Genomic DNA, 23,084 nt, shown 5'->3' on the forward strand with positions numbered 1-23,084 from the left:
ATTAGCACTTTTGCAGTTTGGTAATTTTTAGTTAGAAATTACTTCTGCAATTTGATGACTTATGCTTTAACCGCCCCAATGCGCGCCCATGTAATTTCGCACGATCGTTTCACAGCTTAATTTTTACGAGGAGGAAATTAGTATGGGCTGTGGCGAGCGTTAAACTCTCTCGGAGCGATGATCGATGGCAATTGACCACAACCTTCGTCGTCGTTCTCGCAGGACGTTATATGTGGCCATTGTTGTTTGATGAGTATGAGAGATAACTAAAAGACGAGACTATTCGTCATTAAAATAATCGATCGTTATTTTTTTTTAGATAGGCGTCCTTTTTTAATTATCAAAAATTTCTCGTAATGATAAGATACGATTGTCGGCGAATTTTGACGTGCTTATCGGTTCTGCAGTATAAGGGTGCATCATTTATCACTGGATCAATTCATTAAGCATCCAGTATCGGAGGATTCGAATTTCATGCCGGGTCATTGAAACGTTGATGTGAGTTCGATGAAGTTCCGAATAAGTCGTGCAATATGTAATGATTTCTGTAATCGCTTTTAAAATCGCCATAATGAATATTGATAAAAACATATCGGGCAATTGCAGTCATTTATAGACTACAAATTACTCTCGCAACAACTTAATGCAAAAATAATGAGAGTGTACAGATTAACATATTCAACAAATCACTAGTTTCCAGAGAAAGTTGAAGGAACGTCTGCTTGCAATTAATCGAAACAAAGATCAAGGGTCAATATTCTTCGTGAGTCAGAGTCTCTTATTCACTTTCAATTTTCCTTCGCATTCCGATTCGACACGATTTATGCGGGAGTTCATGGAGCATAATTACTTAAGCATAAATAACATCGATTGTTATATGTATACTGCGCGCGAAAAAACCAGACTAATCAGCGATACGATATTTCATGCAAGTCAACTTTATCGTTCTTATTACGCGCAATCAGGCATATAAATTTTTATTAAAAAACATTACGTTTTTTTTTTTTTTTTAATAAAATTAAACCGTTAATTGCCTCTCTCCTCGATTCGTTCGATCGTGCAGATTCGTGACTTATAGTACACCCTATACATGCAGTTATGACATTACGTATTCATTACGTCGGGATAATAATACACCAGTGGTAAGACTCGGCTCGGCAATTGCGACAAAAGCTTCGGCAAGTAATTAATCCGATGTGGCTGGCGATAAGTATAATGAGGGAGGAACGGATTCGCCGTATTTGTTTTTAATTACATATTTATGATGTATATGCCTTATGTGGTCGCCGTACCTCGCAGTAATATAATGTGCGGTTGTATGAGTCGCGTTTAAAATTGAATTTGCGCAAAATAAATAGATAATTTATTTATAATGTGAGATATAATAATCTTGAAATAAAATCTGTCAGCGTTTATGTTTGGGCATATTAAAAAGTATTTTAATTAATTGATAATTATTGATATTTATTATATTTGTGTTTCATAAATTATAAATGTATTTATACTTTAAAAACAATTAATTTATACACATCGTTGTATAATTGAAATTGGGTTAAGTCATGCTGGCTTTTCAGGAACGGTAAGAATCAATCGCGGAGCCCTCCGTAATCGCGTGATGAAACGATGCAGTAAAATATCAGGTTGCGAGAGAAGCCGCGGTGGTCTTAATCCCTAACCCGTAAACGCGATCGGTTGTACAATCACGACTATCGATTCGTTAAATGAAGGCTTAAGGCCGAAACTGCATCCTTTGTCGGCATTTGGCCTCTTTACTTTTTTATCGCATCGTGTACCGCAGTGAAAAAAATTTCTGCCGGAAATATTCTACCGAATTATAGGTATATCAATCCGAATGGAAATCCGAATGTCGAACAAAAAAAAAACAACTCGATTTTCTCGCTTTTATAAATTTTGCTCATCATGCGATCACCTGGGGTCGTTATTAACACAGCAGATTGTGAGCAGGCATTAATATCGCATATATCGACGACGAGTCACGCATGACGACTAATAATTTTCCGAGAATAATCTTCCATCGCGTGGCATATACGTAGCGCGTGTAAGTACAACTTGCCCTGTTAAAGCGAGACGCGATGGACCACCAACCACGATGGCGCGTGTCATCCGTCAAATTACCGCAACGTTCCCGAGAACGCGATCTACGTTCGAAAGTTGACGTTATATTGACACACACGCCACAATCATATTTATTCGTCTTGCCGCGATCTTTATTACGTTTTAATGATAATGATGCGAAAGTTGAGAAATATTATAAGCAAAAAGAGTATTATACTTTCCTTGAGATTTGTTTTTCTAGCTTTACTTTATTTTATAAATTATGATTTTTTTTATAGATTCACACGAGTATTATTATGAAGATTATTGGGGATCATCAAGCGTGAAATTGTAGGATTATTTATTACTTTGCGATAGACTCTATCTGATTTAATAGTCACATAAAAACGAAATAATTTAATTAGCCAATACACGTCGAGCTATTTCATAATGCTACTTATTTTCTGTGACATTAATACGTCCACTTGAAATCAGACCAATTACCGTAATTATTTTTACGTAGATAAGAGACATTTCATATGCGGGCATTTAATTTCACAAGATAACGCGCTGCCTGCATTTCTGTTAGAAAAAAAAAAATGTTTTAGGATGCACACAACGATTGCATGTTTAAAGTTGCATGTATAATCGTTTGTACAATGCATCTGTTTAACACTAGAATCGTGAAAGAATTCATCGGCGATTTGCAATTTCGATATCGCGATGAGGGTCCGTAAATCATGCTCGCATATTGTTGGCTTCTCTCTTGATATGCTATTAATAAATCGTCCGCAATACGGTTTACTCGATTAATGATATTTTCATCCGCCATGTGCGAATAAAGTCTTTCTCTTTACATCGGTGCATCCATCTCTCGATGCGTCCGACATCACGCGCGAGCGCCTCTTTCTCCCGGCGAGATTTATCCGGCACGCAGCGAGCCGGCATTTACAAGAGCGTTTATCGTTCAATCGATCTGGTTCGCACTCTACGCCGCGCCGTTAATTCGCTTAATATGTTATCCCGACAAATTATGCGTCGCGGCAGTTAACACTTATTACGGATTCGCGTGTTTCTATGATGAGGCATGTTGAATTGTGCGGCTCGGAGTGAGTGGGAAATTTGTCGCGTATGTCGATGCGAATAAATTTATATCGAATCATCGATAATATTTATGGCATTATTAATCCTGATCTGGATTTTCTATTTATATAAATTGTGAAAGATAAAATGCAAATTTTTTAATTTTGATTTTATATCATTGAATTTCAATATACATGTATTGTATAAAAATTATATAAATAGAAAACAATAACGCTGTTAAAAAAAAGAGAGAAAAAATATATGCTAGACTTACGTAGAAAAAAAGCTCGACGCGATGAGAGTGCTTCGGCACGCAGGTGAGCGCTTCCGATCTGCAACATCCGGTGTCGTCCGAACACCTGTGCAAGATAGCGCAGTGTGGAACGTAGGTGGTTGATGGACTCGGATAAACGTCACGTACCGGAATGACTCGCGCACGTGGCCACTGACAGCTGCCTTCCCTGTTGACTTGCATCGCGTGCTGAATGGCCTCTCTCATTTCAGCACCTAGGGCAAATTGGATCGATAAAGTTAATTTCTCGCACGGTCATTAAAGCAATAATTGTGAAAGGGTAGCAGATTGTGACTGAACTTTCCAAGTCTAATAAGAATAAAAAGTACATGCTACAGCCTCGTTCTCGGTGCGTGACACAATTGCGTTTATATTATTAGAAAGTCGAGATACATCTATTTGCGACGATGACGTGTGATTTGTAATGCGTTTCTCTTCATGATTCTTTTAATCCTACAACTCTTTCGTAAATCTTAGGATTTTGAAAACGTTCAAATTTTTTAATTCAACTTGAATTATTGCTTTTCATACAAGATCTTTAAAAAACGTTAAAGAAAACATTCTGCATGTTGTAACAAGCCAGTATTACCATACTTTCGTATATATAACTCATTAATTAGTGTCACATCGTAGTAAACATCCACGGCAATAAAACGAAAGAAAACGAAAAGAGATGGGAGCGAATAGGTCAGATTAGAAGAGAAGTTTGTCTTATCGCAACGAATCCTCGTTCATCAAATTCATCCATTTCGAGAGGCACTTTTAGTTACCAGTAATATACGGAGAAAGAGATAGAAAAAGGAAAAAAAGAGAGGCGAGAGGCTCTATGATCAAGATCGAGACATCAGGCGGGACCGAAAGATCATGGCGAGTAGTTTGCTTCGCGAGCGCAGATGCATTCAACATTTAAGTGACATAAGTCACGAGAGCTTTCTATTGATTCAGCGCGGAGATAACTAATCGCTTTCTACACGCGTTTCACGTATCATCGATAATTACGGCGACGCTGTCACTCCGTATAATTCGTTTGAGCGCGCAGAGAAACCGCATTGTAGCGGCAAATCGGTAAATTCTAGTACAAATAATAACAGCGGGCAAATGTCAACGGAAAGGAATTTAAAGACGGTACATGCCATTTGAGGAATAGCGAATAGAGATCCATCACGTGGTGATCGCGAGTCACGAGATCGACTTGCTATATGATCAGTGAAGAGAAAGCACGTTTCTTGTCATTTAATATTTTTCATTTTTGCGATCGGGATTATTCTAATTGAAGAAGCTCGGGATAAGTGTTGTGTTTTCAAATGAAAATGACAACTTTAAATTGCAAATTTACGATCACTTGTGATGAAACGCAACTCGATTGTGCGTCCGATTAACGATGTTAATCGGATCAAGTTCGCCGGCTGCGCGCGTTTCATGAATACCGCGCCGAGGTACCATGTCGTTTTTAATCGAAAATTATTGCGAAGCGGTGAATTCCAACGATTTATGCGCGGCGGCGAATTATCTCTCATCAAAATGTCGTTTGTCGCGTCGGACCGCGAATTAATTTATTGATCATCGTAGAATTGGCCACGCATGGAAGATATTATTATTATTATTATTATTATTATTATTATTATATATGTTAATTTACAATCCGGATATCCGAGAAACATGGATTAATGTTTTGTTACAAAACTTGCTTGTTTTAATGACCGAATGTGACTGATATAATTATCGATAGATATTATTGTAGTTGCTAAAATATCCAAATTGAACGGCGCGGCTTTGCTGATTTGAAAAACGTTTTTAAACATTGCGCGCTCACTCGACTATATTATTTTGGAAGAGATTTCGGAAGTATACGCGCGGAATTGTTCACGCCGACCTAATCTCGAGGGACGATCTCGCTATGCTAATCCCCGACGTCGGCGTTACTCTCGGGACTGACACAAGATTATATCGGCGCGTTCACAATAGAGGCACGAGCATCGGAAATTCTGAAGTATGTGCTCTCACCGCGCGCATCCTCTACTCAAAGGTATTCCGGAATATATTATGGGAGAAAAGGATTAGATTCGGTCGCTTTCACTATTTTATAATTTTTTCAATACGCCCGGGAGAATGTCATGTGGTATGTGCATTATACATATAAATTTCTTTAATCCCATGTACATTTATTATCGATACAGGAAGAAACTTACAAAATCCAGTTATTGATATTAGCGCATTTTGTTCTTTGAACGTAATTTTGATTATATTTGAATAAATTATTTCAGTTTGTCTTGATGCAATTTTTTTTTACGGTTGAAAATGGTCGAAATTATTTATTTAAATTATTAGGAAACTATAAATATGAAGCTAAAACTCTTTATATATGTATTTTCATTTTTCTTTAACTGGTTTAGTCTTGCACGTACAAACTTACGTCGTCTTTTTATTTTTTTTTATTTTTCTCTGAGTCAACGTAAAAGTATTCGATCAACGGTGACTACTGGTTCTGTAGTCAGGGTGTAGTAGCATATCCAATGAATAAATCACGCTACAAATATGCAGGATTATGCGACTTAACGGAATGTGATATCATCCATGACAACTACGCGAATGTTTTTCACGAAAGCTGTATGCATTCTGCATTTGCTTATCGCTTATACATTATTTACAATCATTCTTTTTTTGTTAAAATTATAAGATAATTAAAGATTTTTTTTTTTTTGAGGAAAAAACAAATTATTTTAAATATAGACGAAAAATAATTTGTTTAAAAAAAAAGAAAGGCGCAATCTTTCGAGCGAGATGGCGGATGATAATAAATCGATTTTAATCAACCGAGATATGAATCAAAATCTCCAATCTCGTGTGTGGCGCGCACGTGCGCGAGTACACAAACGATTATTATTATTAATTTGCATATTAATAGCCTGCGAATTTTTTGGATACATCTTTCGTAGAATTCCGTTCACGATGCAATCGGAAATGTTACCTCGCGATTCATTATGAAAGACTAATCACACAGTAAGAAGTTACCGCTCCATATTAAATGTAATTGATGGTAAAAAGTATTGCAAGGATAAAACCAGATTTCAAAAGATTCAAGTATAAGATTTATAGGATGTGTGTATTAATAAAGAAATAAAACTGGGGAAATGTCAAAATAGAAACATTGAATAGAGACGAATGTAAATATTTTGCTTTCTTCGCAAAAAGTACAAAAATATATTTTGACACAATAACGTCTGCTCGTTAGAAGGGAACATCTGTGAGAAAAGCAGCTCTCCCTCTCTCTTTTATTCTTTCGAAAATAGATGTGAATGGCAATTGCGCAATTGCATCAATCGAGAAGGTGCAACGCTTCGAGCTATAAATACAGCCATGCGCTGCGAGTTACATTGCAATCGGAATAATATAGCACGGGCAAATTTATATTGCGTGTTGTGTGTGGCAGGTAATTATAAAAACGTCTATTACACTAACTAGACAGTCAATTGCGTGCGATATATTACACTGCGATTACAATGAAATGTTGCGGATCTCAAGGTACACGCTCGAGTTTTCGCGTCGAATCGCGGACATGCATACATTGTTCGGTTGGCGATTGATTTATGCACGGCTTTCATAATTGAAAGAGATTACTGTCTCTCGTGTTCGCTCCTGACTGCTGCAAACACGAACATCCTCGTACATCCGCGAAGCAATTTCGCGCAAGGTATTAGATAGGCGGATAAGTGCGCCGTGAGTTTTTGCACGAACATGTAAGTACATGGATACAAAAGTACATGTGGACAATTACCGCGACATTCGAGAAATATAGCTGTGTTATTATGTTGAACCAGCATCGCCATTAAGAACGGACCACCCGCGTGGTTTTTTAATAACGATTTATAACTAATTCGGAGCATCTTTGGTGGGCCGTTAAAATTAATTGAGTCAGATCAACGATGAAAATGCAAAATGATGTTACGCGCGCATTTGCATAAACCGATCACGGCGCGAATCGCGATCGCTTACAAATTGCTCTTTTAACTTACGCGCCCCAATCTCCCGCACATTTTATTCATCAATGAAGATACTATTACGAAAGAAAAATATTGAGGGTCGTTGATTTGTACTCAATGACTGAAATACGATCGCTCTTACCGTTTTTGTTGTATTGCTGCATGTTACTCCTGGTTTCTTTGACACCCTCGCGAGTGCCTAGCGACTGCCACTTGTGAATGCTATGCGCAGACATCGGCGGATAGTCGTTTTTCGCTTGGTATCCGTTATACTGAGCCCCGGTACCACTATCGTAGGCTCTCTGGTCCCTGTAATCGTAGTGCTGATTGATCGATGGTTTCGGCGTAGTCGTCGTAGTCGTCGTGGTCGTCGTGGTCGTGGTGGTCGTCGACGTGGCGAGGGTCTCGTCCTCGTCGCCGTTGTCATCGTCCGTGTAATCCTGCGCAAGTAATATATTGGAAAATTTTTTTTTAAGAATTACATGATATAATTGATAATATTATAATTATTTGCACGATAACATATATATATATATATAAACATATGAGAAATAAACAAATATAATAAAAAAATAAGAAACAATTAAAATTAATCTTTCAATTGAAGACTTTCTGAAACCAACGCGTGATAAACTCTCCGCAGCTTTAATTTTTTTATTTTTTTATTTTCATGTATAATAAATGAAAAAAAACTGACTACAAAATGATGGAAGATGAAAAACTATGTAACCCTATTCGCAGTCGACGCGCATGCAAGACGTACATTTATCCGCGAGGCGATTCCTTTTGATCGTGGGTGGTCAACACGTCTCCGTGAACCTTTGGTAGATTTTTTCTCCGAGATAAGTTTTATAGGCGAATTTGCATCTCTCTCTTCGCTCTCTCTATGCACCTCTGCTTTTCCCCTCCCCTTCACGATAGCCGATCCGCGAGCTCAAAGAGAGCGGGGACCTACTTAATCGTCGTCTGCAACATCTGGAGTCTTTGATGTTGAGCCGCTTAGTAGAAACACGCGACTGTATGCGCTAAATCTAGGCAGACTTTCTTGGGGATTGTCACGTCCTTTCAATTCCGCATGCGTTTCCCGTTTTATTTGCAGAGATCTATATGTATTGGTGATATTTGTGGACGTAGCAATGATAAAAATTTAAGGAATACTTTTATCATTTTATAGAGGGAAAAAGTCTCACACTCATGTTATAGTTTAGAGCCGCGAGAAAAATTTAAACTTGCCATTGTAAAGAAGAAAAGATTGAATGCCGATTTATCTAGTATTTTATGAGCAATCGATGTTACAACTTTTCCGCGGACAGTAAAGTACGAATTGTGAAATGAGATTTTAACGGGAATAAATTAATCGATCTCTTGAATGAATAGTTGGTGCAAAACAGGCACTCGTCGATGAATCGAATTGCGCAAACGTTTACCATGTTTATCGCGTTTCCATCGTGATCGGGCCGCTCCTCTATCATTGATTGAGATGTCGACTTGTACAAAAGGATTTATTTTCTTAATGAAGAATAGTTTCTGCGAACGAGACGAGAGCCTTATATTGTGCTCTTGAGTTATTGAACTCGTAGACGGTGGTACAGGATTTGACAAAAGCTCCTTTGTTTCTGACAATCGCACACGTTGTGTAACATGTGGCCTCTAACGACCAAGGTCAATTGTTCTGAAACTTCTAGTACATATGTACACTCTATGGCATAAAAAATTAACATGTGAAGTGATCCATAAGTGTTACACATTTGCATCATATGAGATTAATAATTATTCTGTAAGTTTTGAGATTGCAGTTAATATTTGTCAATGTTAATTTTTTTTTTTAAACGTTGAATTGCAATATATGAAAAAAATTTTTATTCTATTTAATTATTTAAAAATCTGTCGAGGACAACATCGTGAAAGCCAAACGATGGCGGCTTATTTAAATCCGCCTTTTACGAGACGTCAGAATAAAAAGCTTCAATGGGAGAGAGAAAGACTCGGAACTCGGAGATTTACCATAAAATATCTGCCAGACATTTTGATCTCCGCTCGCAGAAAGCGGATTAGACGGTCGATAAATTTAAGTCTATTAAGATAATATATATTATTTAAGTGTATCAAATGTATCTCGATGTGCGTTATCGTTAACGATCCTAAAATAATCAAGTGAAGGATCAGACAACCTCTCGGCTTTAAAACTGAGTTCGCTACTCTTCTGAATCTCGAGTTTAGATATATGACCGGTACCATCTATGTTCGGACAAATAAAACAATCAAATCTTTAATTTGTAAATCTCTTTCGCGCCAATATTTATTTATTCTCCCTTTTCTATCAATTTTTTTTTAATATTTATAGTACTCTTTCCGTCTTATATCTATATTTTAAATTATTTATCTAATTATATATTGAATCACGCGCCAGATGCACCCGTGAAAGCATCGATTCGCTAAAGCGAAGAATCACTGAGTCGCGATCGTTTGTAACGATCATTACTCTGCATTAAAGTGCACGAATCGTATTTATGGCACGATAAAGATAACCTTGGCAGGATGTTAGAGCGAGTCGGGATACACTTGTTACACGTACGGAGCATACACGATCGCTGTCAATGATTCTCGGAATCGAGTGGCAGGATTTTACGAGCGATCTGGGATCAAAGGTCGCCGACGTTTCTGATTGCTGCCGAGAATTCGTCTGTCCGCGTGCTGCACGTCCGCGAGTTAACGAGGTTGTGAAAATTCACGATAAAAATCTGGGGTCATCGACACTGTTGTTTATTCTATTTTCAGACAACTCGTGCTCAAGGATTGTGCTTGTAACGACGTTCGTAACTGATAACCGTTCGTTCGGCTATTGTAAACTAGACCACACAAATCGCTTCTGTGTGCGATAACGTAGGAAATTTTTTTCTATTCCTCTCTGCGCCCCGCGTTGACGAGTAATCGCTCTACTTACGCGACTGATAATTGAATTTGGTACGATCGACATGTTTCACGTTTTGTCGTCCCCGTTTCCAAAACCTTAATAACTTCTGCGAATGATTTGATAAATTATATAGTCGTGCACATTCTGATCTCTTTATCTTGCAACGAAATATTGATTAATATTACTTGTCGAATTTTTATGTTATTATATTTGAACATCATTAATAAAATATAATTCTTAAAAAGATAAAAATTTTTTTTATACGTGGACTGAAACATAAAAAGAAACTTTCTCATTGCAGGCATTATCGTTGTTATTCTTATTGCAATAAAAACATGATGAGATTCGACGTGAATCGTTATTTACGGATGATGCGATATTGTGGATTGAAAAAGATGACACGTTTAAAACATGCATTCTGAAAAGTTTGCGTATAAAAATAGTCAACATATTTTACGGGTTAGCGTTTTATTGACGACGCTTTCGACACTTTACATAACTTTACGAGGCTACTCGCGATTGAATACGCGTATAAATCAATAAATATGTTGCAGGAATTTTCGCGCGGTCATATATTATCAAGAGATGCGGTAGTGTCGCAAAGCCCACGTATGTACATAAAAAGCGACTGGCCATGCGATTATATTCACGCCATATCTTTTAGAGATACTACCGAGTAATTTATCCGGAATTTTTCTATGATAAAGCGATAGAATAGTGTTAGAAAGAAAAAAAAATGCTTTACGTACGCAAATACGATAACGTCATATCTCGCGTATACATATGGAGAAAAGCGAAAGGACTCGTAAATTCACATAATTCGCGCTTCATCTACCGCATTATTCATTACGCTAATACGTGTTAATTATTATACTGGCTGAGCACAATTGCAAGGTAATCAGGTAATATACGTACAATGTTTGCGATCGCGGTAAAGCGGGTTTACCTCTTGCATCGAGACGGCGGTTAAATGCCGGCAAAAAAGAAAAAGCAACCGAACGGAACGCTGGTATTTCCAGCCAGTCGACGTACGACGAATGTGGTTAGAAATTAGATTGAGCAAAGAATGTCTAGAAGTGTAAAAAATCTAAGAGGGGAGGGTGTAAGAGAAGGCGGTTCTTGGGGCGCCCTGAAAAAACGTAGCTCGCAGCGGCGTGTCGAATATTAAGAAGTATTAGTGCATAATTCGAGCATCTCCTGTTATTAAATATTAGGTTCGCCCAGCGACCACCCAAAAATCTTGCGAGGATCCGCGCGCAACCAGACGATGTCGCAATAATTTTTCTTACGGAGATCCGCTCCGTATCATCGGATTTGCATAGCTTAAGCGATCGCTTCGCGATCGACGCGATACGCGATCAGTGTACGTCAAAATTTTGAGAAGAAAATTCACAGAGAGAATTTTCAAGCGCGAAGTAGTGGTAAATAAAATTGTTTTGCGTGAATTTTCGTAATCGAATAATTTTACAAAAATTAATATATATGTACGCTAATAGAATCATTTATCTTAGATTTTGATTTAGTCTTGCGGCGATAATTACGACAATGTATCATAGCCTCCAATGGACGAGTTTCGAGTACTCTCATAGTTTCCTTTTCTTTTTCTGATGTACTCCCAAGAGAGTGTGTAACGTGCCCACGGCGTGCATATCCGATTGAATTAATATCCGTGCATCAGATAGCGCGCTGGAAGACAATACAATAAGACTCGAGGCAAATCGATCATATTTTAGATAGCCGATCTCCGCGCTAAATAAATAAACAAAGCAAATGATAAAACGACCACCCACATCGAAGTAAGGACGGTTACATTGATATATGGATACGATCGACAGATATTTCGTTCTGTTTATATTGATAAAGTGATTAATCTTTTTTCTACATTAAAGTCATAATTCTAATGTGTAACAAAAAGAAATTTTAACTATGATTAAATTATATTTTTTATCAACGACAAACGTCATTAACGTATTTAAAATGTCTTGAATTCCGTTTAAATGTCTTTATATAACTAAACTTGTCGACATTCTAATATTATGTCATTGTGAAGTTGAAATAAAAAATTTCAATATCTTGTATCTTAGATACATTAATTACGATAACGTCGACCAATTCTATTGTTTCCGTGCTACTACTCTTGAACGCAACAAAAAAATGCAGGACAAAAGTGTAGTATAGGAGGCATGGCACGCCGACGCTATGTGATTGTCATACAAAATGTAGTCTCGATCGTTCCGAGAAAGGAATCGAGTCGCTGCCAGGCTGTCTGCTACCGCGAGTCGGTGACATTAAACATGGACGGCCATAGACGAATCATGATTCCCATCGCAATGGCTTAAAGCTATTTATAAGAATGACTGCTCGCCCATCGGTTTAATCGATACGACTGCCGATTACTCGACACAATGATTTAACATATATTTAATATATATTTCTTAATATCATCGAGATATCTATTACATTACATCAGAGTGCATTATTCTATATTGTTAAAGTATTACTATGCTTGTGAATAAAATTTTGAAAGATAAATTGATTAATTAAATATATAGAGAGTTGTTACTTCAAACATAGTTACCAGTTATATTAGAAATAGAAAAAAAAATCTTATATATAATTGCGATTGATTTAATGATATATTTTAATATTTATATATAAAGACAATGTTGACGTATATGTTCTAATTTTCTTAAACATTTAAATAACTAAAATTGACGCTGGTATAATTACGATATCGTGACACGTGAAAATAAAATTGCGATAAATTATAAAATAAATAACGATGATGGCATCTCGCGATCGTAAACATTAATACAGATACTCATATCATCACTTTTACAATCCAGATGAGAGGGATTACAACTTATGCTTTTATAATGCAATAAAAATAAAAAACGAACAAAGTTGATAATATCTGCTTCCGTAATTAATATTTTGCCTTTCACGTGAGACATATTAATTGCGTTTATTGCATCGGTATTGGGTAAAATTCCGTTGAAGCAATAATTTCTTGGCCTTTTCAAGCTGAACGATTTATTAGCATTCTGATCGCGCTTTCTCCATCAAACGATATTTAGGCGATTATGTTGAAATATCGCTTTATTCGTTTAGGTGTAAATCCAATTCGGTGGCATTTAATGGAAACATTCGATGATGGAAACGATCGAAATCGAAGTTATTTTATTGTTCTGACCGAAGTACAAGAGAGTTGGTCTTGCTTCGGAGACTTTTAAGAATATTTTTATCGAGGTCGCGCCACACCGAAAATAAAGTTCTTTCTATCGCAGAAATTGGCAACGGCCCAAACGAAATTCTCAAGATGAAAGTACTCGAAAGAGTGCTATCCGTCTCGTGAGAGACGTCGACATGTCTCACGGTCAAAACATTGTGAAATAAAGTTCCGACTGAAGCGTTGTATAAATAATGTCGTTATTATATGAGAATCTCAAAATTTTTTCAATCTGATTGTCATTTCGCGAAAAAAAAAAAAAATATTGTTGCTATTTAAGCCATCTATTTTGCCAGTAATACACGGATTTTAGTCGCGGAATAAATCATTATATTAATTTTGCTGAAAATATTATTAAACGTAGCTAATCTGAAATAAACTTTAGACTAAAATTATTTAATAGTAGCAAGAGATATTTCGCGCGGCTTGATATTTTTGACCCTTGATCCCATCGAAGTATTGCAATTTATTTGATAGTCATTGTATATACATCTAAAGGATAAATCTGGTTTTGCTAGCTGCTTTCAATTAAAATTGAAAGTAAAATTTATACAATGCGAATTGGACGACCGGCTAACGATCCGATACTGGTTTGCCTTAGCGATATAAGATAGAAATTGAACTTTGTGTAAAAATGACACGACGAAAGAATGTCTGACATGCGTTAATAAAACATTTCGTGTTTCCTTTTGAACTATATCCAGTTGAATGACGCATTCTATGTATATGTTTGTATGTATGAATACGTACATGGTTTATTTTATCGAAGAAATATCCAAGGATTTCAGGAAATCTGTCAAACTTATAACAAACTTTCTGTTAATTTAGCGCGATGGCTACATTAGCTGAACTTTAATAAGCTAAATTTGTAATCGATAATTTTTGATTTCTTAATGTACGATTCGTATAAATCACAGAGCTGAACAAGATGCGTTGGATTTAATTTATATTTAATTTATATTATACTCGATACTTTTTTGCTGAAAAAAAGCTTCAATTTTAAATTTATCGACGGATTTTACTTAAGCCGACAGGAATTCTACGAATAAAAATCGATGTCGAATAAAAAATCCAGTCAAAGCGGCGAGTGGGAGTACATGTGTTCCGACGATGTGGAATAAACAGCGAAACACGATATCCAAGGGAAAAATGTCGGATGCGCTTGTCACTCGGATCTCCTTTACGATTCAGACAGGCGTGTCACCGAGCGAGACAACGCGGCACATGCGACGCGTAACTTCGGATCTCACTATCAGAAAGAGGCAGTGCCTCGTTGACCGATTTTATGAGGCGTTTATCGTATTATTTAGAGCTTTTCTCGGGCGTGAGGATCCGCAGATGTCCGTTTACGCATTCGTAATAAAACTCGCGATCGATACAATACTGTTGTTTGCTCGTGTATACACTGACATTTTTAGAAGCAATGAATCAAATGACCAGATTCTTCTCGAGCCATCCCCACCGGTCGCTCTTTCACGGGTGGTCCACATGCCAGACCGCGGAATGGCTTACGAGTACGTGACCAGTGAAACCGAGCCACTTTCGATGATTCACTCAATGATCCTCGTTTGCGGTGCCCGGCTGTCTCCAGCAACGCTTCAACGGTTAATTGATTTACGACGGACAAAATGACGTGAACGTCAATCAAGTCAACGAGGACGTAATTCGGGCTATCGTGAACGCATCGTTCACATTTGCTCGACCTAACGCACAACATACTAAAATGTTGGAAATAATAGAAACCTTGTTTCCACGAAGAATAATTTCTAATCCTTAGAAATTTTTTGAAAAACGTCGGTCCCTCGAGTTATTCGAAACTTGTGCGACCGTAGGTCATAGGTCGTAACATGCTGAAAAGGCATTTCGTATGCGACGTTGTCTGCGGCCAACATTCCCCGACCGGCGAAGTCCACTCGTACATCTTCGGCCGTAATAAATCTCGATCCAAGCGACTTATTTTACTTTTTCTAAATACCAATAGCTTTTTTATTATGTTTTTTTTTTATCGCATAGAATTTTGTATCATTCTCATATAAGATTTTTTAATTTTTTTGTGTAATGTGTATCGAGTTTTCTTCGTGCATTTTCTTCTTCGAATATGTTTGAGAATAATAAACGTTTGTAAGATGACTCAAGTAGCCTTTGACATCGCTCATCTTCGCGCATGATCCAACGAGATCATCCAGAAGAGTTGCTTAAACGCATAATTGTCGGCTAGTAAATGGAGAGAAGGTGCAACGCCTGTATGACATCATCTCGCATTCACGCCTAGGAGAACGCGGCGCGTTAGACACTCCTTAGAAAGTCTTGCGGGTAAACAAATGTCGGAAAATTTATTTATTCGCATTCAGCCCCGCTAAGAACAATAAATCTTTCGTACCCTTGTTGCGCGCATCAAACGATAATCCGGGAAGAAAAACCGCGCGCAACGTGAAAGATTAACAAGCGAGTGTTAAGCGAATTCGGAGATAGTATTTCTATCCTAGAGCGCTTATAAAGTCATCCATCATACTGAGATAATTCATTTATCATCAGCTTCTCCATCATCAGCCGTGACATGTTTATTCTTGCTAGATTTTAAGCTGCAAATGTTGCTTACAGAAAACTTTCTATAAGCATAATCAACCTTTATTGTTATATCCGATGATTTTCTGAATGTGTAAGAATATCAGAGAGAATATTGTTCGCTAAACGTGCAATCTTTGTTGCACACAAACACGAAAGTTTTCATATAAGTTTCTAAAAAGATATAAATCAGCGCAATAATTTATGCGTTATATTAAGTAGAATAATGATCTAAAATCTAAATAATTCTCCACAACGATTTAATCAAATGGATTTAGATCACTATCATACCGGTGGCAATAAATGAACCGTGCAGTGTATCATTGGCTTGATATGCAATCATTACGGACACATTTTAAGTAACGATTGTCAATAATTAATGGCGAACGTATTCATAAAGCTTAACGTGTTTTATAGCGCGATATCTGTTTTCTTATAAAAGTTATTATTTATTTTGAAAGTTGATAAGAATAAAAATCTTGCGAAATTTTTCATCAAATTGATAATTTAATTAATATTTTTTTCTTTTTTTTGCACATTATAAAAAGATTTTTGACTTGAATAAGCCAGCTAATTTACGAGTTTGAGAGCGTGTATTTTTTACAATGTTAAAACGCGTACGGCGATGCTGAGAAACATTCTACATTCGGTCAGCTCTAGATGCGGTTCATCCTACACGAGGGTCACAAACCGTGTAGACTAACGACTCGCCTTGGGCACGGTCGTTTCATCTTCCAAGTAAAATCTACCCTCTTGGTAGACCCGTTACCTGCTATGCTAATTGACCGGTAATGGGTTCAACAAAATCATCGTTATTACCTGGAGCGATGAATCAACTATGGTGGGTTATTAGCAACAATATAACGGTTGTCTTTGCGGACACCGCTTACGCGAAGTGCGGCGAGAAAAAAAAAATCAACGATCAAATATTATATATAATTAAACACCGAGCGAGTCGAGCCGTCAAGGTTTCAGTTTCGCGACAAATACTCGTTTCGCGCCAGAGAACAGGATGAGGCGAGTCCGATTTAATCACCTTATTTCAGGCTCCAAAATATGCAGATTTGATCTCGCGTGCAGAAGCAAGCGTACATAAGGAAGAAACGAGAAAGAAAGAGAGACGGAGATAGGAACGTCACACATGGACAACGGCCGGGCAGTTTCGCGGCGAGATAAAAATAGCTGACCCGCATGAAAATGATCGGCCAGAGAGTCTTCATTTAACTCGCACAGTCAGACTGTCGCGCGTCGCGACGGTAATCAGGTCTATTATAATATTTTTGCGCAATGCGTCTCGGCACGGCATTGTTGGCGCGCGTGCGCTTCACCGTCATTCCGCGAATGAATATTAATATTCAGGCTCGGTCTCGTATGTTTCGCACGATTACCTTGTACGTATACCACCACACTCGTGCATTGCCAGATCGCGTAATTAAGGCAAAGGAATGAGCGAATTATGCAAACTTACATGCGACGCGATCTACGTGGTCGAAAAATATGCGGAAAGTCGAGAATAGCTAGGTCGCTAGGGAGATCGGCGTTTTTCTCAGAAGACAACTTGTAATACAAGAATAATGCGTCTTCCAAAAAAGTCAACGGCGATATTAAGAAAATTAAGGAGCGGCGGAGTGACTCACACAACTGCAATTCTTGTCGTGCTATTTGCACTCGAGATACTTTATGGCGGTGTCATGCCTAAGACTCGTGATTATATGCAGAACGCATCCGCGTTGCGAATTAAAAAACATCTGGTGTAATTGCACGACGCTGCATAGAATCGCGAACCGTTTCCCATGATATTGTGCGTGTCAGGTAATGAGTTACTAGATAGGTAATTTACGGACACCCCCTACCGCGGAGGAACAAGCAATTAGCGAGATTTAATCGTGCCGCGCATCATCATCGACGCTATCATTTTATCCCGAGTAACTTTGCGTTCGCAATCGTTCAAGATTTTTTTTTGCCATTTTTCGCTTTTTTCGAACTTTTTTGAGCCGCGGCTCCTGTGTAGTTAAGTGTAGTTAAGTCGGTAGAAAGTGTAATCGATAAGGGATCGAAGTGTGCAACAACTTATAAGTCGTAATTTATCACCGATACGTTATGTTTATATTCTAATTACTTCTCACGTCTTCATTCAGAAGAGAGAAACTTAACTCCGATGCAAATTGTCTTACAAAGTACACATATTTTGTTAGTATTGCATATATATTTATAATTTTTTTCTTTATTTTTTAATTTATTATGCTTTTATCTCGTATATTATTTTTTATCTTGCATATTATTTTTAAAATTACAATAGATGCTTTATTTAACGAGATAATAATAAATGAGATCTGTTCCTAGAAAATAAATGGATATCAGTGGTGTATGGTGCATAGAAACGGATTTCGTGAAAAGTACCGTTAGGTAAACATAAATATGCATTAGGTTCTCTTGTCATGACAGTACAAGAGTAAGACCGCGTATCATTCTATTGTTAAATAAATGAAGCTACGCACGTATAATACATCTCGTTCGCGTGTCGTTTTAACTGTAAGACAATGTCGAACGATGCATAGATAACACACAGCACCGTTATCCGCGCGATGTCCCCTTCGACTTTCTTCAGAATGACTTTTACACTTGTGGAGCAGTTTCCAGCTGGCGATGCGTAAATGCATTGGATTTTATTATCAACCCAAGTGCGTTTTAAATTTAATATTACGTTCTTAAATAATATATCAGAATAAATCTTCGAAGATCTTAGAAACGGTTAATCTTGCATGACATGCTTTCTTCTAATGCGACTGTCAGCATGATCTACTACGCGACCTCTTTCGCGTTGATGCTCAACGGTTATTAGGCTATTACGTTATTAATGGCAGGTTTTCTATACGCTTTATATTTTGTGTTACTAAACCAGTTTCGAATTAGCGGTTAAACCGGCCGGACGCGCTCGACCGACTCTGGAAGATGTAATTTATTGACATTTGTCGCGCACAAGTCGGCGATGCGTACGCACAGACACTATATAAGTCGAAAGCTCGTCGACCGGTGCGTCGTAATCAATCACGCTCGATTTATCGATAAATGGTACCCTAATGCATTAGTTGGTATTCATTATGTTACGCGACACTATAATGTCACGAGTATACAACAAATATGGAATATGCATGATTGCTCCTTTCGGGATCGCGCGATTTAGGCGAAAATCACGATTTGACGCATTTGAATTTTTAATTACTCGGTCATGTCTGCAACTGCGATACCGCACGTTCTTTCGAGAATGTCTTTCAAGTCGAGGATAAGTAACGGGAGATCAGATACACCCGCGTACACGCGGCGCATAAATTACTTGTCCGATCGCGTCACGCCTGATCATGCTTGAACACGCTTTCGGTGAAAGAGGAAAAACGTTACTAACAGTCTATTTGATTTATACTCTTCATTAGTATACAACAAATATGGAATATGCATGATTTCTCTCCTCGTGAAATGTTGTCTTATTGTGTCGTTGAATATTTTTGACACTTATCGCTTTTATATTTATATCTATTGCCTGACCGTTACGTCGAACACGTGCAGTCTCCGCCACGGTGTTAATAAGGTATTACCTAAAGTATCGCGGTGCGACTGAGGGAAGGCGGGGACGCTAATTAAGAAATTAACCGGTGATAAGACGTTTTGTTGCACGTATCTTTTTAATTGCCACTTCCTTCAATAACCGGCGACTTATTACGCGCTTATTACGACAATCAGTATCGCTGCAATATTACGCGAAAATAATTCCTCGTTACGTGGCGACTTTGTGCATCATATATACCTTCCTCTCTTCCGATCTTTTTCACCGTCAGATGAAAATGTCGAAAGAGAGAACTCGGGATATTTTCCTTTGCTCCCTCGGGTTGATTTGTAGTTGTTTGCGCAAACACGGTGGTCGTCGCCAAGTCTTAAACTTCGCGACAATGAGTTGTCCGGCATTTTCTATTAACCTCAAGTGGCAAAGTTTTCAGAATTGAGGGCAGAGATACGAGGAACGTTGCGCCACGACGAAGTAAATCATCCATAACGATTCGGCATTTTTTACGATATTACTAATGAGATTTTGCGTTGGGAATGTAACTTTCTTTGCTTTTTCTCTTATTGCATATTAGAGAGTTTAGCGTTACGAAATATCTCGAACATTAAGCTTACTTGGAGAAAGCGCGTCAATTTTTTTTCCTGTAGGGAATCAGGAAGCACCAATCATCTTTGACCTTTACGCATCTTTACCTTTATTTTATCACACTCGCTACTCGCGCCGTTATTTAATCATGAGCGCATTTAAATGCGGCGATTATTACGGACTTTTATGAAAGGAGTACCAATGTCTCGGCTCTCACAAGTTTCCATTCAATATCCTGTACTTGACAACACTTAGGACTAGTTCCCTTATCGTGACAATGTATTCCGTAGGTATTGGACTGCCTACGAGATTCTAGTCATATTCGGAGAGCCACTTGACCGCCACCTTTGTGTAAATACCGGCTGCCACTGTCGCGCTTCAAAACGCGAGGTCTCATTGAGAGTCGCGGCCTTAACCCGATACCCGCTGATACAAACGAGTGATTTTCAACGACTCGAGATATTCTGTGACTAATCGTGAGCGTGAAGCCGTGACGCAACAAAAGATGCTTTTAAAGTCACGCCGCTCGTTGAAACGTCACGGTGACAAAATGCTTAGCCAAGGTTTCACGGGTTACATCTCCATTCTAGACGGACGACAGACGTGACCTAATTGATCATCCGTCATTAATCAAGAAGCAATATCGAGAATTAGTAATATTGAGAATTTGTTATGCCAACCTATCCTCGCGTCGCGTTCGCGATTGATAAATAAAGGGCTTAATGCAACGACGATTATTTTTCGTATTCTGTTATTGATTTTTTTTTTTTTTTTCAAAATTTTACAAAATAATTATATTCCAACATTGCAACATGTCGACGAAAGTACTATATTGTTGTGCAATCATAAGATCGAAGCAATACGACAACAATGACGACGCGTTTCCTTTTCAATACGAGAGAAGCCGTTGAGGGATCCGCTGTACGACAGTCACACATACTCAACCTTCGTAGACAGATTAAAAAGTGATTAGAGCGACCCACGTGGGACCCCCCTCGGCGAGAAGGAGCAGAGAAGGACAGAGCGTAGGCGTAGGTAATTAACTCTGCATCGCTAATGGAAACGCACTTCTCGCAGGCATTCGGTGTTTCGTTCTCGGACGCGCCGTTATCAGGTGACGCGAGACGCACCTCGTCGACTCGCATCTCGATCATCGTCTCGGTCAAGAGCGGTTTCCTGCGAAGTGAATGTGATGACAGCGTGCTTCGCTTACTCCCGGCGAGTCTCTCCCGGTCGCATCCGGGCAAATAAACAGAATATCTTCGCGCACCGTTCGCGCTTGTGTGCTCGCTCAAGCCAGACGTGTAAGCGCTTCAGGGACCGGTTTCTAAAATGGGATTTAACCCTTCCTCGATCGGATATCGTCTCACGGATTAGAAGGAAACGTGACTAATTCTCCATATATTATTCCGATTTTTCGTCGACTACGCGATCGGAGAATTTACTCGCTCGCAAAGTTCTTCCACGGAGATCGCCGATGGTGAAATTCTAACAAACTTGGCTGCGAGAAGTCTCGTATCTTAGCAAACTGACAAATTGTGTCGATGCTTTAATGCCAACGAGCTTCGCCACCCACGCATAACGTTCGTTCTCTCTCTTGCGGACTCTCGAAGCTTTCTCGTCAAGAATTCCCATTCGTATGTCACTAGATCGTTCGATATTATATCGCGCATGGAGGTGCCTGGGGTCGCAAGTATGCGTCCGAGGAGACGCGTCTTTTTCGCGCCGAAATAGCAGCAACTGAAGATAGACGTCTCTCGCGCGCCGGTGTCTAGCAGGCGAATGTAAACCGCGTTGGAGTCTGTGCCGCGAGCGGGTCGTTGCTCTTCTGGACAGGTTCGAATAGAACCTACATCCGTAATTCCGTTTTAGAATGACCCGCCGTGCGATAACTGACATGCCTTGATCACACTGATCTCTTTGTTTTTTTTTTTTTTTTTGTTGATTATAATTCTTCGTGTTAGTTGGTTTTCAATAATGCATGGTTTATCTTTACTGCGACTTTCAAGTACGTGCGATATTATAGATGCATCGGTAAGGTAAAGAAATAACGAAAGAGATAATTAGTCGCTAAACTTTCTATGCTAATTTATGCGGTTTATCCATGACATAAATGTCACCGTAAATGAACGAATCAACACTCGAAATACGTGCCATTATCTGGTAGCACGGGAATGCGAAAACACGAATTTTTACTTATGCAAATTAGACATAATCGAAAGTGTTATCTTAATGTGCGTATTTAAGATTAAAACAGAGTTTGCGAAATGAAATTCAATTTTACTCTTTACATAGGTGTAGATATTATATAATGATAGATCACTTTGTAGATATAATGATAAATTATTTTATTTGTACATATTTTTATCGTCCTATGTGAGCTGCGAATATATGCGAATGGCAATTGAATTACGCACGCATATATATGACTTGGCGAAACTAACAATACACCTGCCGCCTTTGAATCATTTATACGAACGATCGATGAACACTGACAAATTTGCCTTACCATGCCATTAATATAATTCGCGCGGCAAGATAAACGTTTAATAATATTGCGAAATCATTACTTTGTACTGACGCGAAATCATTGCTGCGTACTGACGCGTTGCCAATGAGTGACCTCGATGACGTCGAAGTTGTATCATTTATAAATGTGGGAAAACCGACTCGGCAATGCTCGCAGTTCGCGACACAAGATAAAATGTTAATGATGCATCACATTTAGTGTTTTATTCTGTTCAATTTGCATATATATCGATTATGATGATGATGTTTCTAATGCAAAATCATGTTACGTTTGATTTGATGATTTTATATGA

At 38.3% G+C, this 23,084-nt stretch overlaps 1 protein-coding gene across 1 annotated transcript in view; it reads right to left on the reverse strand.

The window, feature by feature from the left end:
• The window catches only part of LOC126850737 (uncharacterized protein DDB_G0283697-like), a 76,433-nt gene that overhangs the window by 33,334 nt on the left and 20,015 nt on the right, over positions 1–23,084 (reverse strand). Inside the window, exons 2-3 of the mRNA XM_050594023.1 lie at positions 7,553–7,850; positions 3,413–3,645 (exon numbers count right to left, since the gene is read on the reverse strand). Coding sequence (XP_050449980.1) covers positions 3,413–3,645; positions 7,553–7,850 — 531 coding nt within the window. The remainder of the gene's footprint in view (positions 1–3,412; positions 3,646–7,552; positions 7,851–23,084) is intronic.

Source organism: Cataglyphis hispanica, chromosome 7 (genome assembly GCF_021464435.1).
Source record: "Cataglyphis hispanica isolate Lineage 1 chromosome 7, ULB_Chis1_1.0, whole genome shotgun sequence".
NCBI classification, from domain to species: Eukaryota; Metazoa; Arthropoda; class Insecta; order Hymenoptera; family Formicidae; genus Cataglyphis; species Cataglyphis hispanica.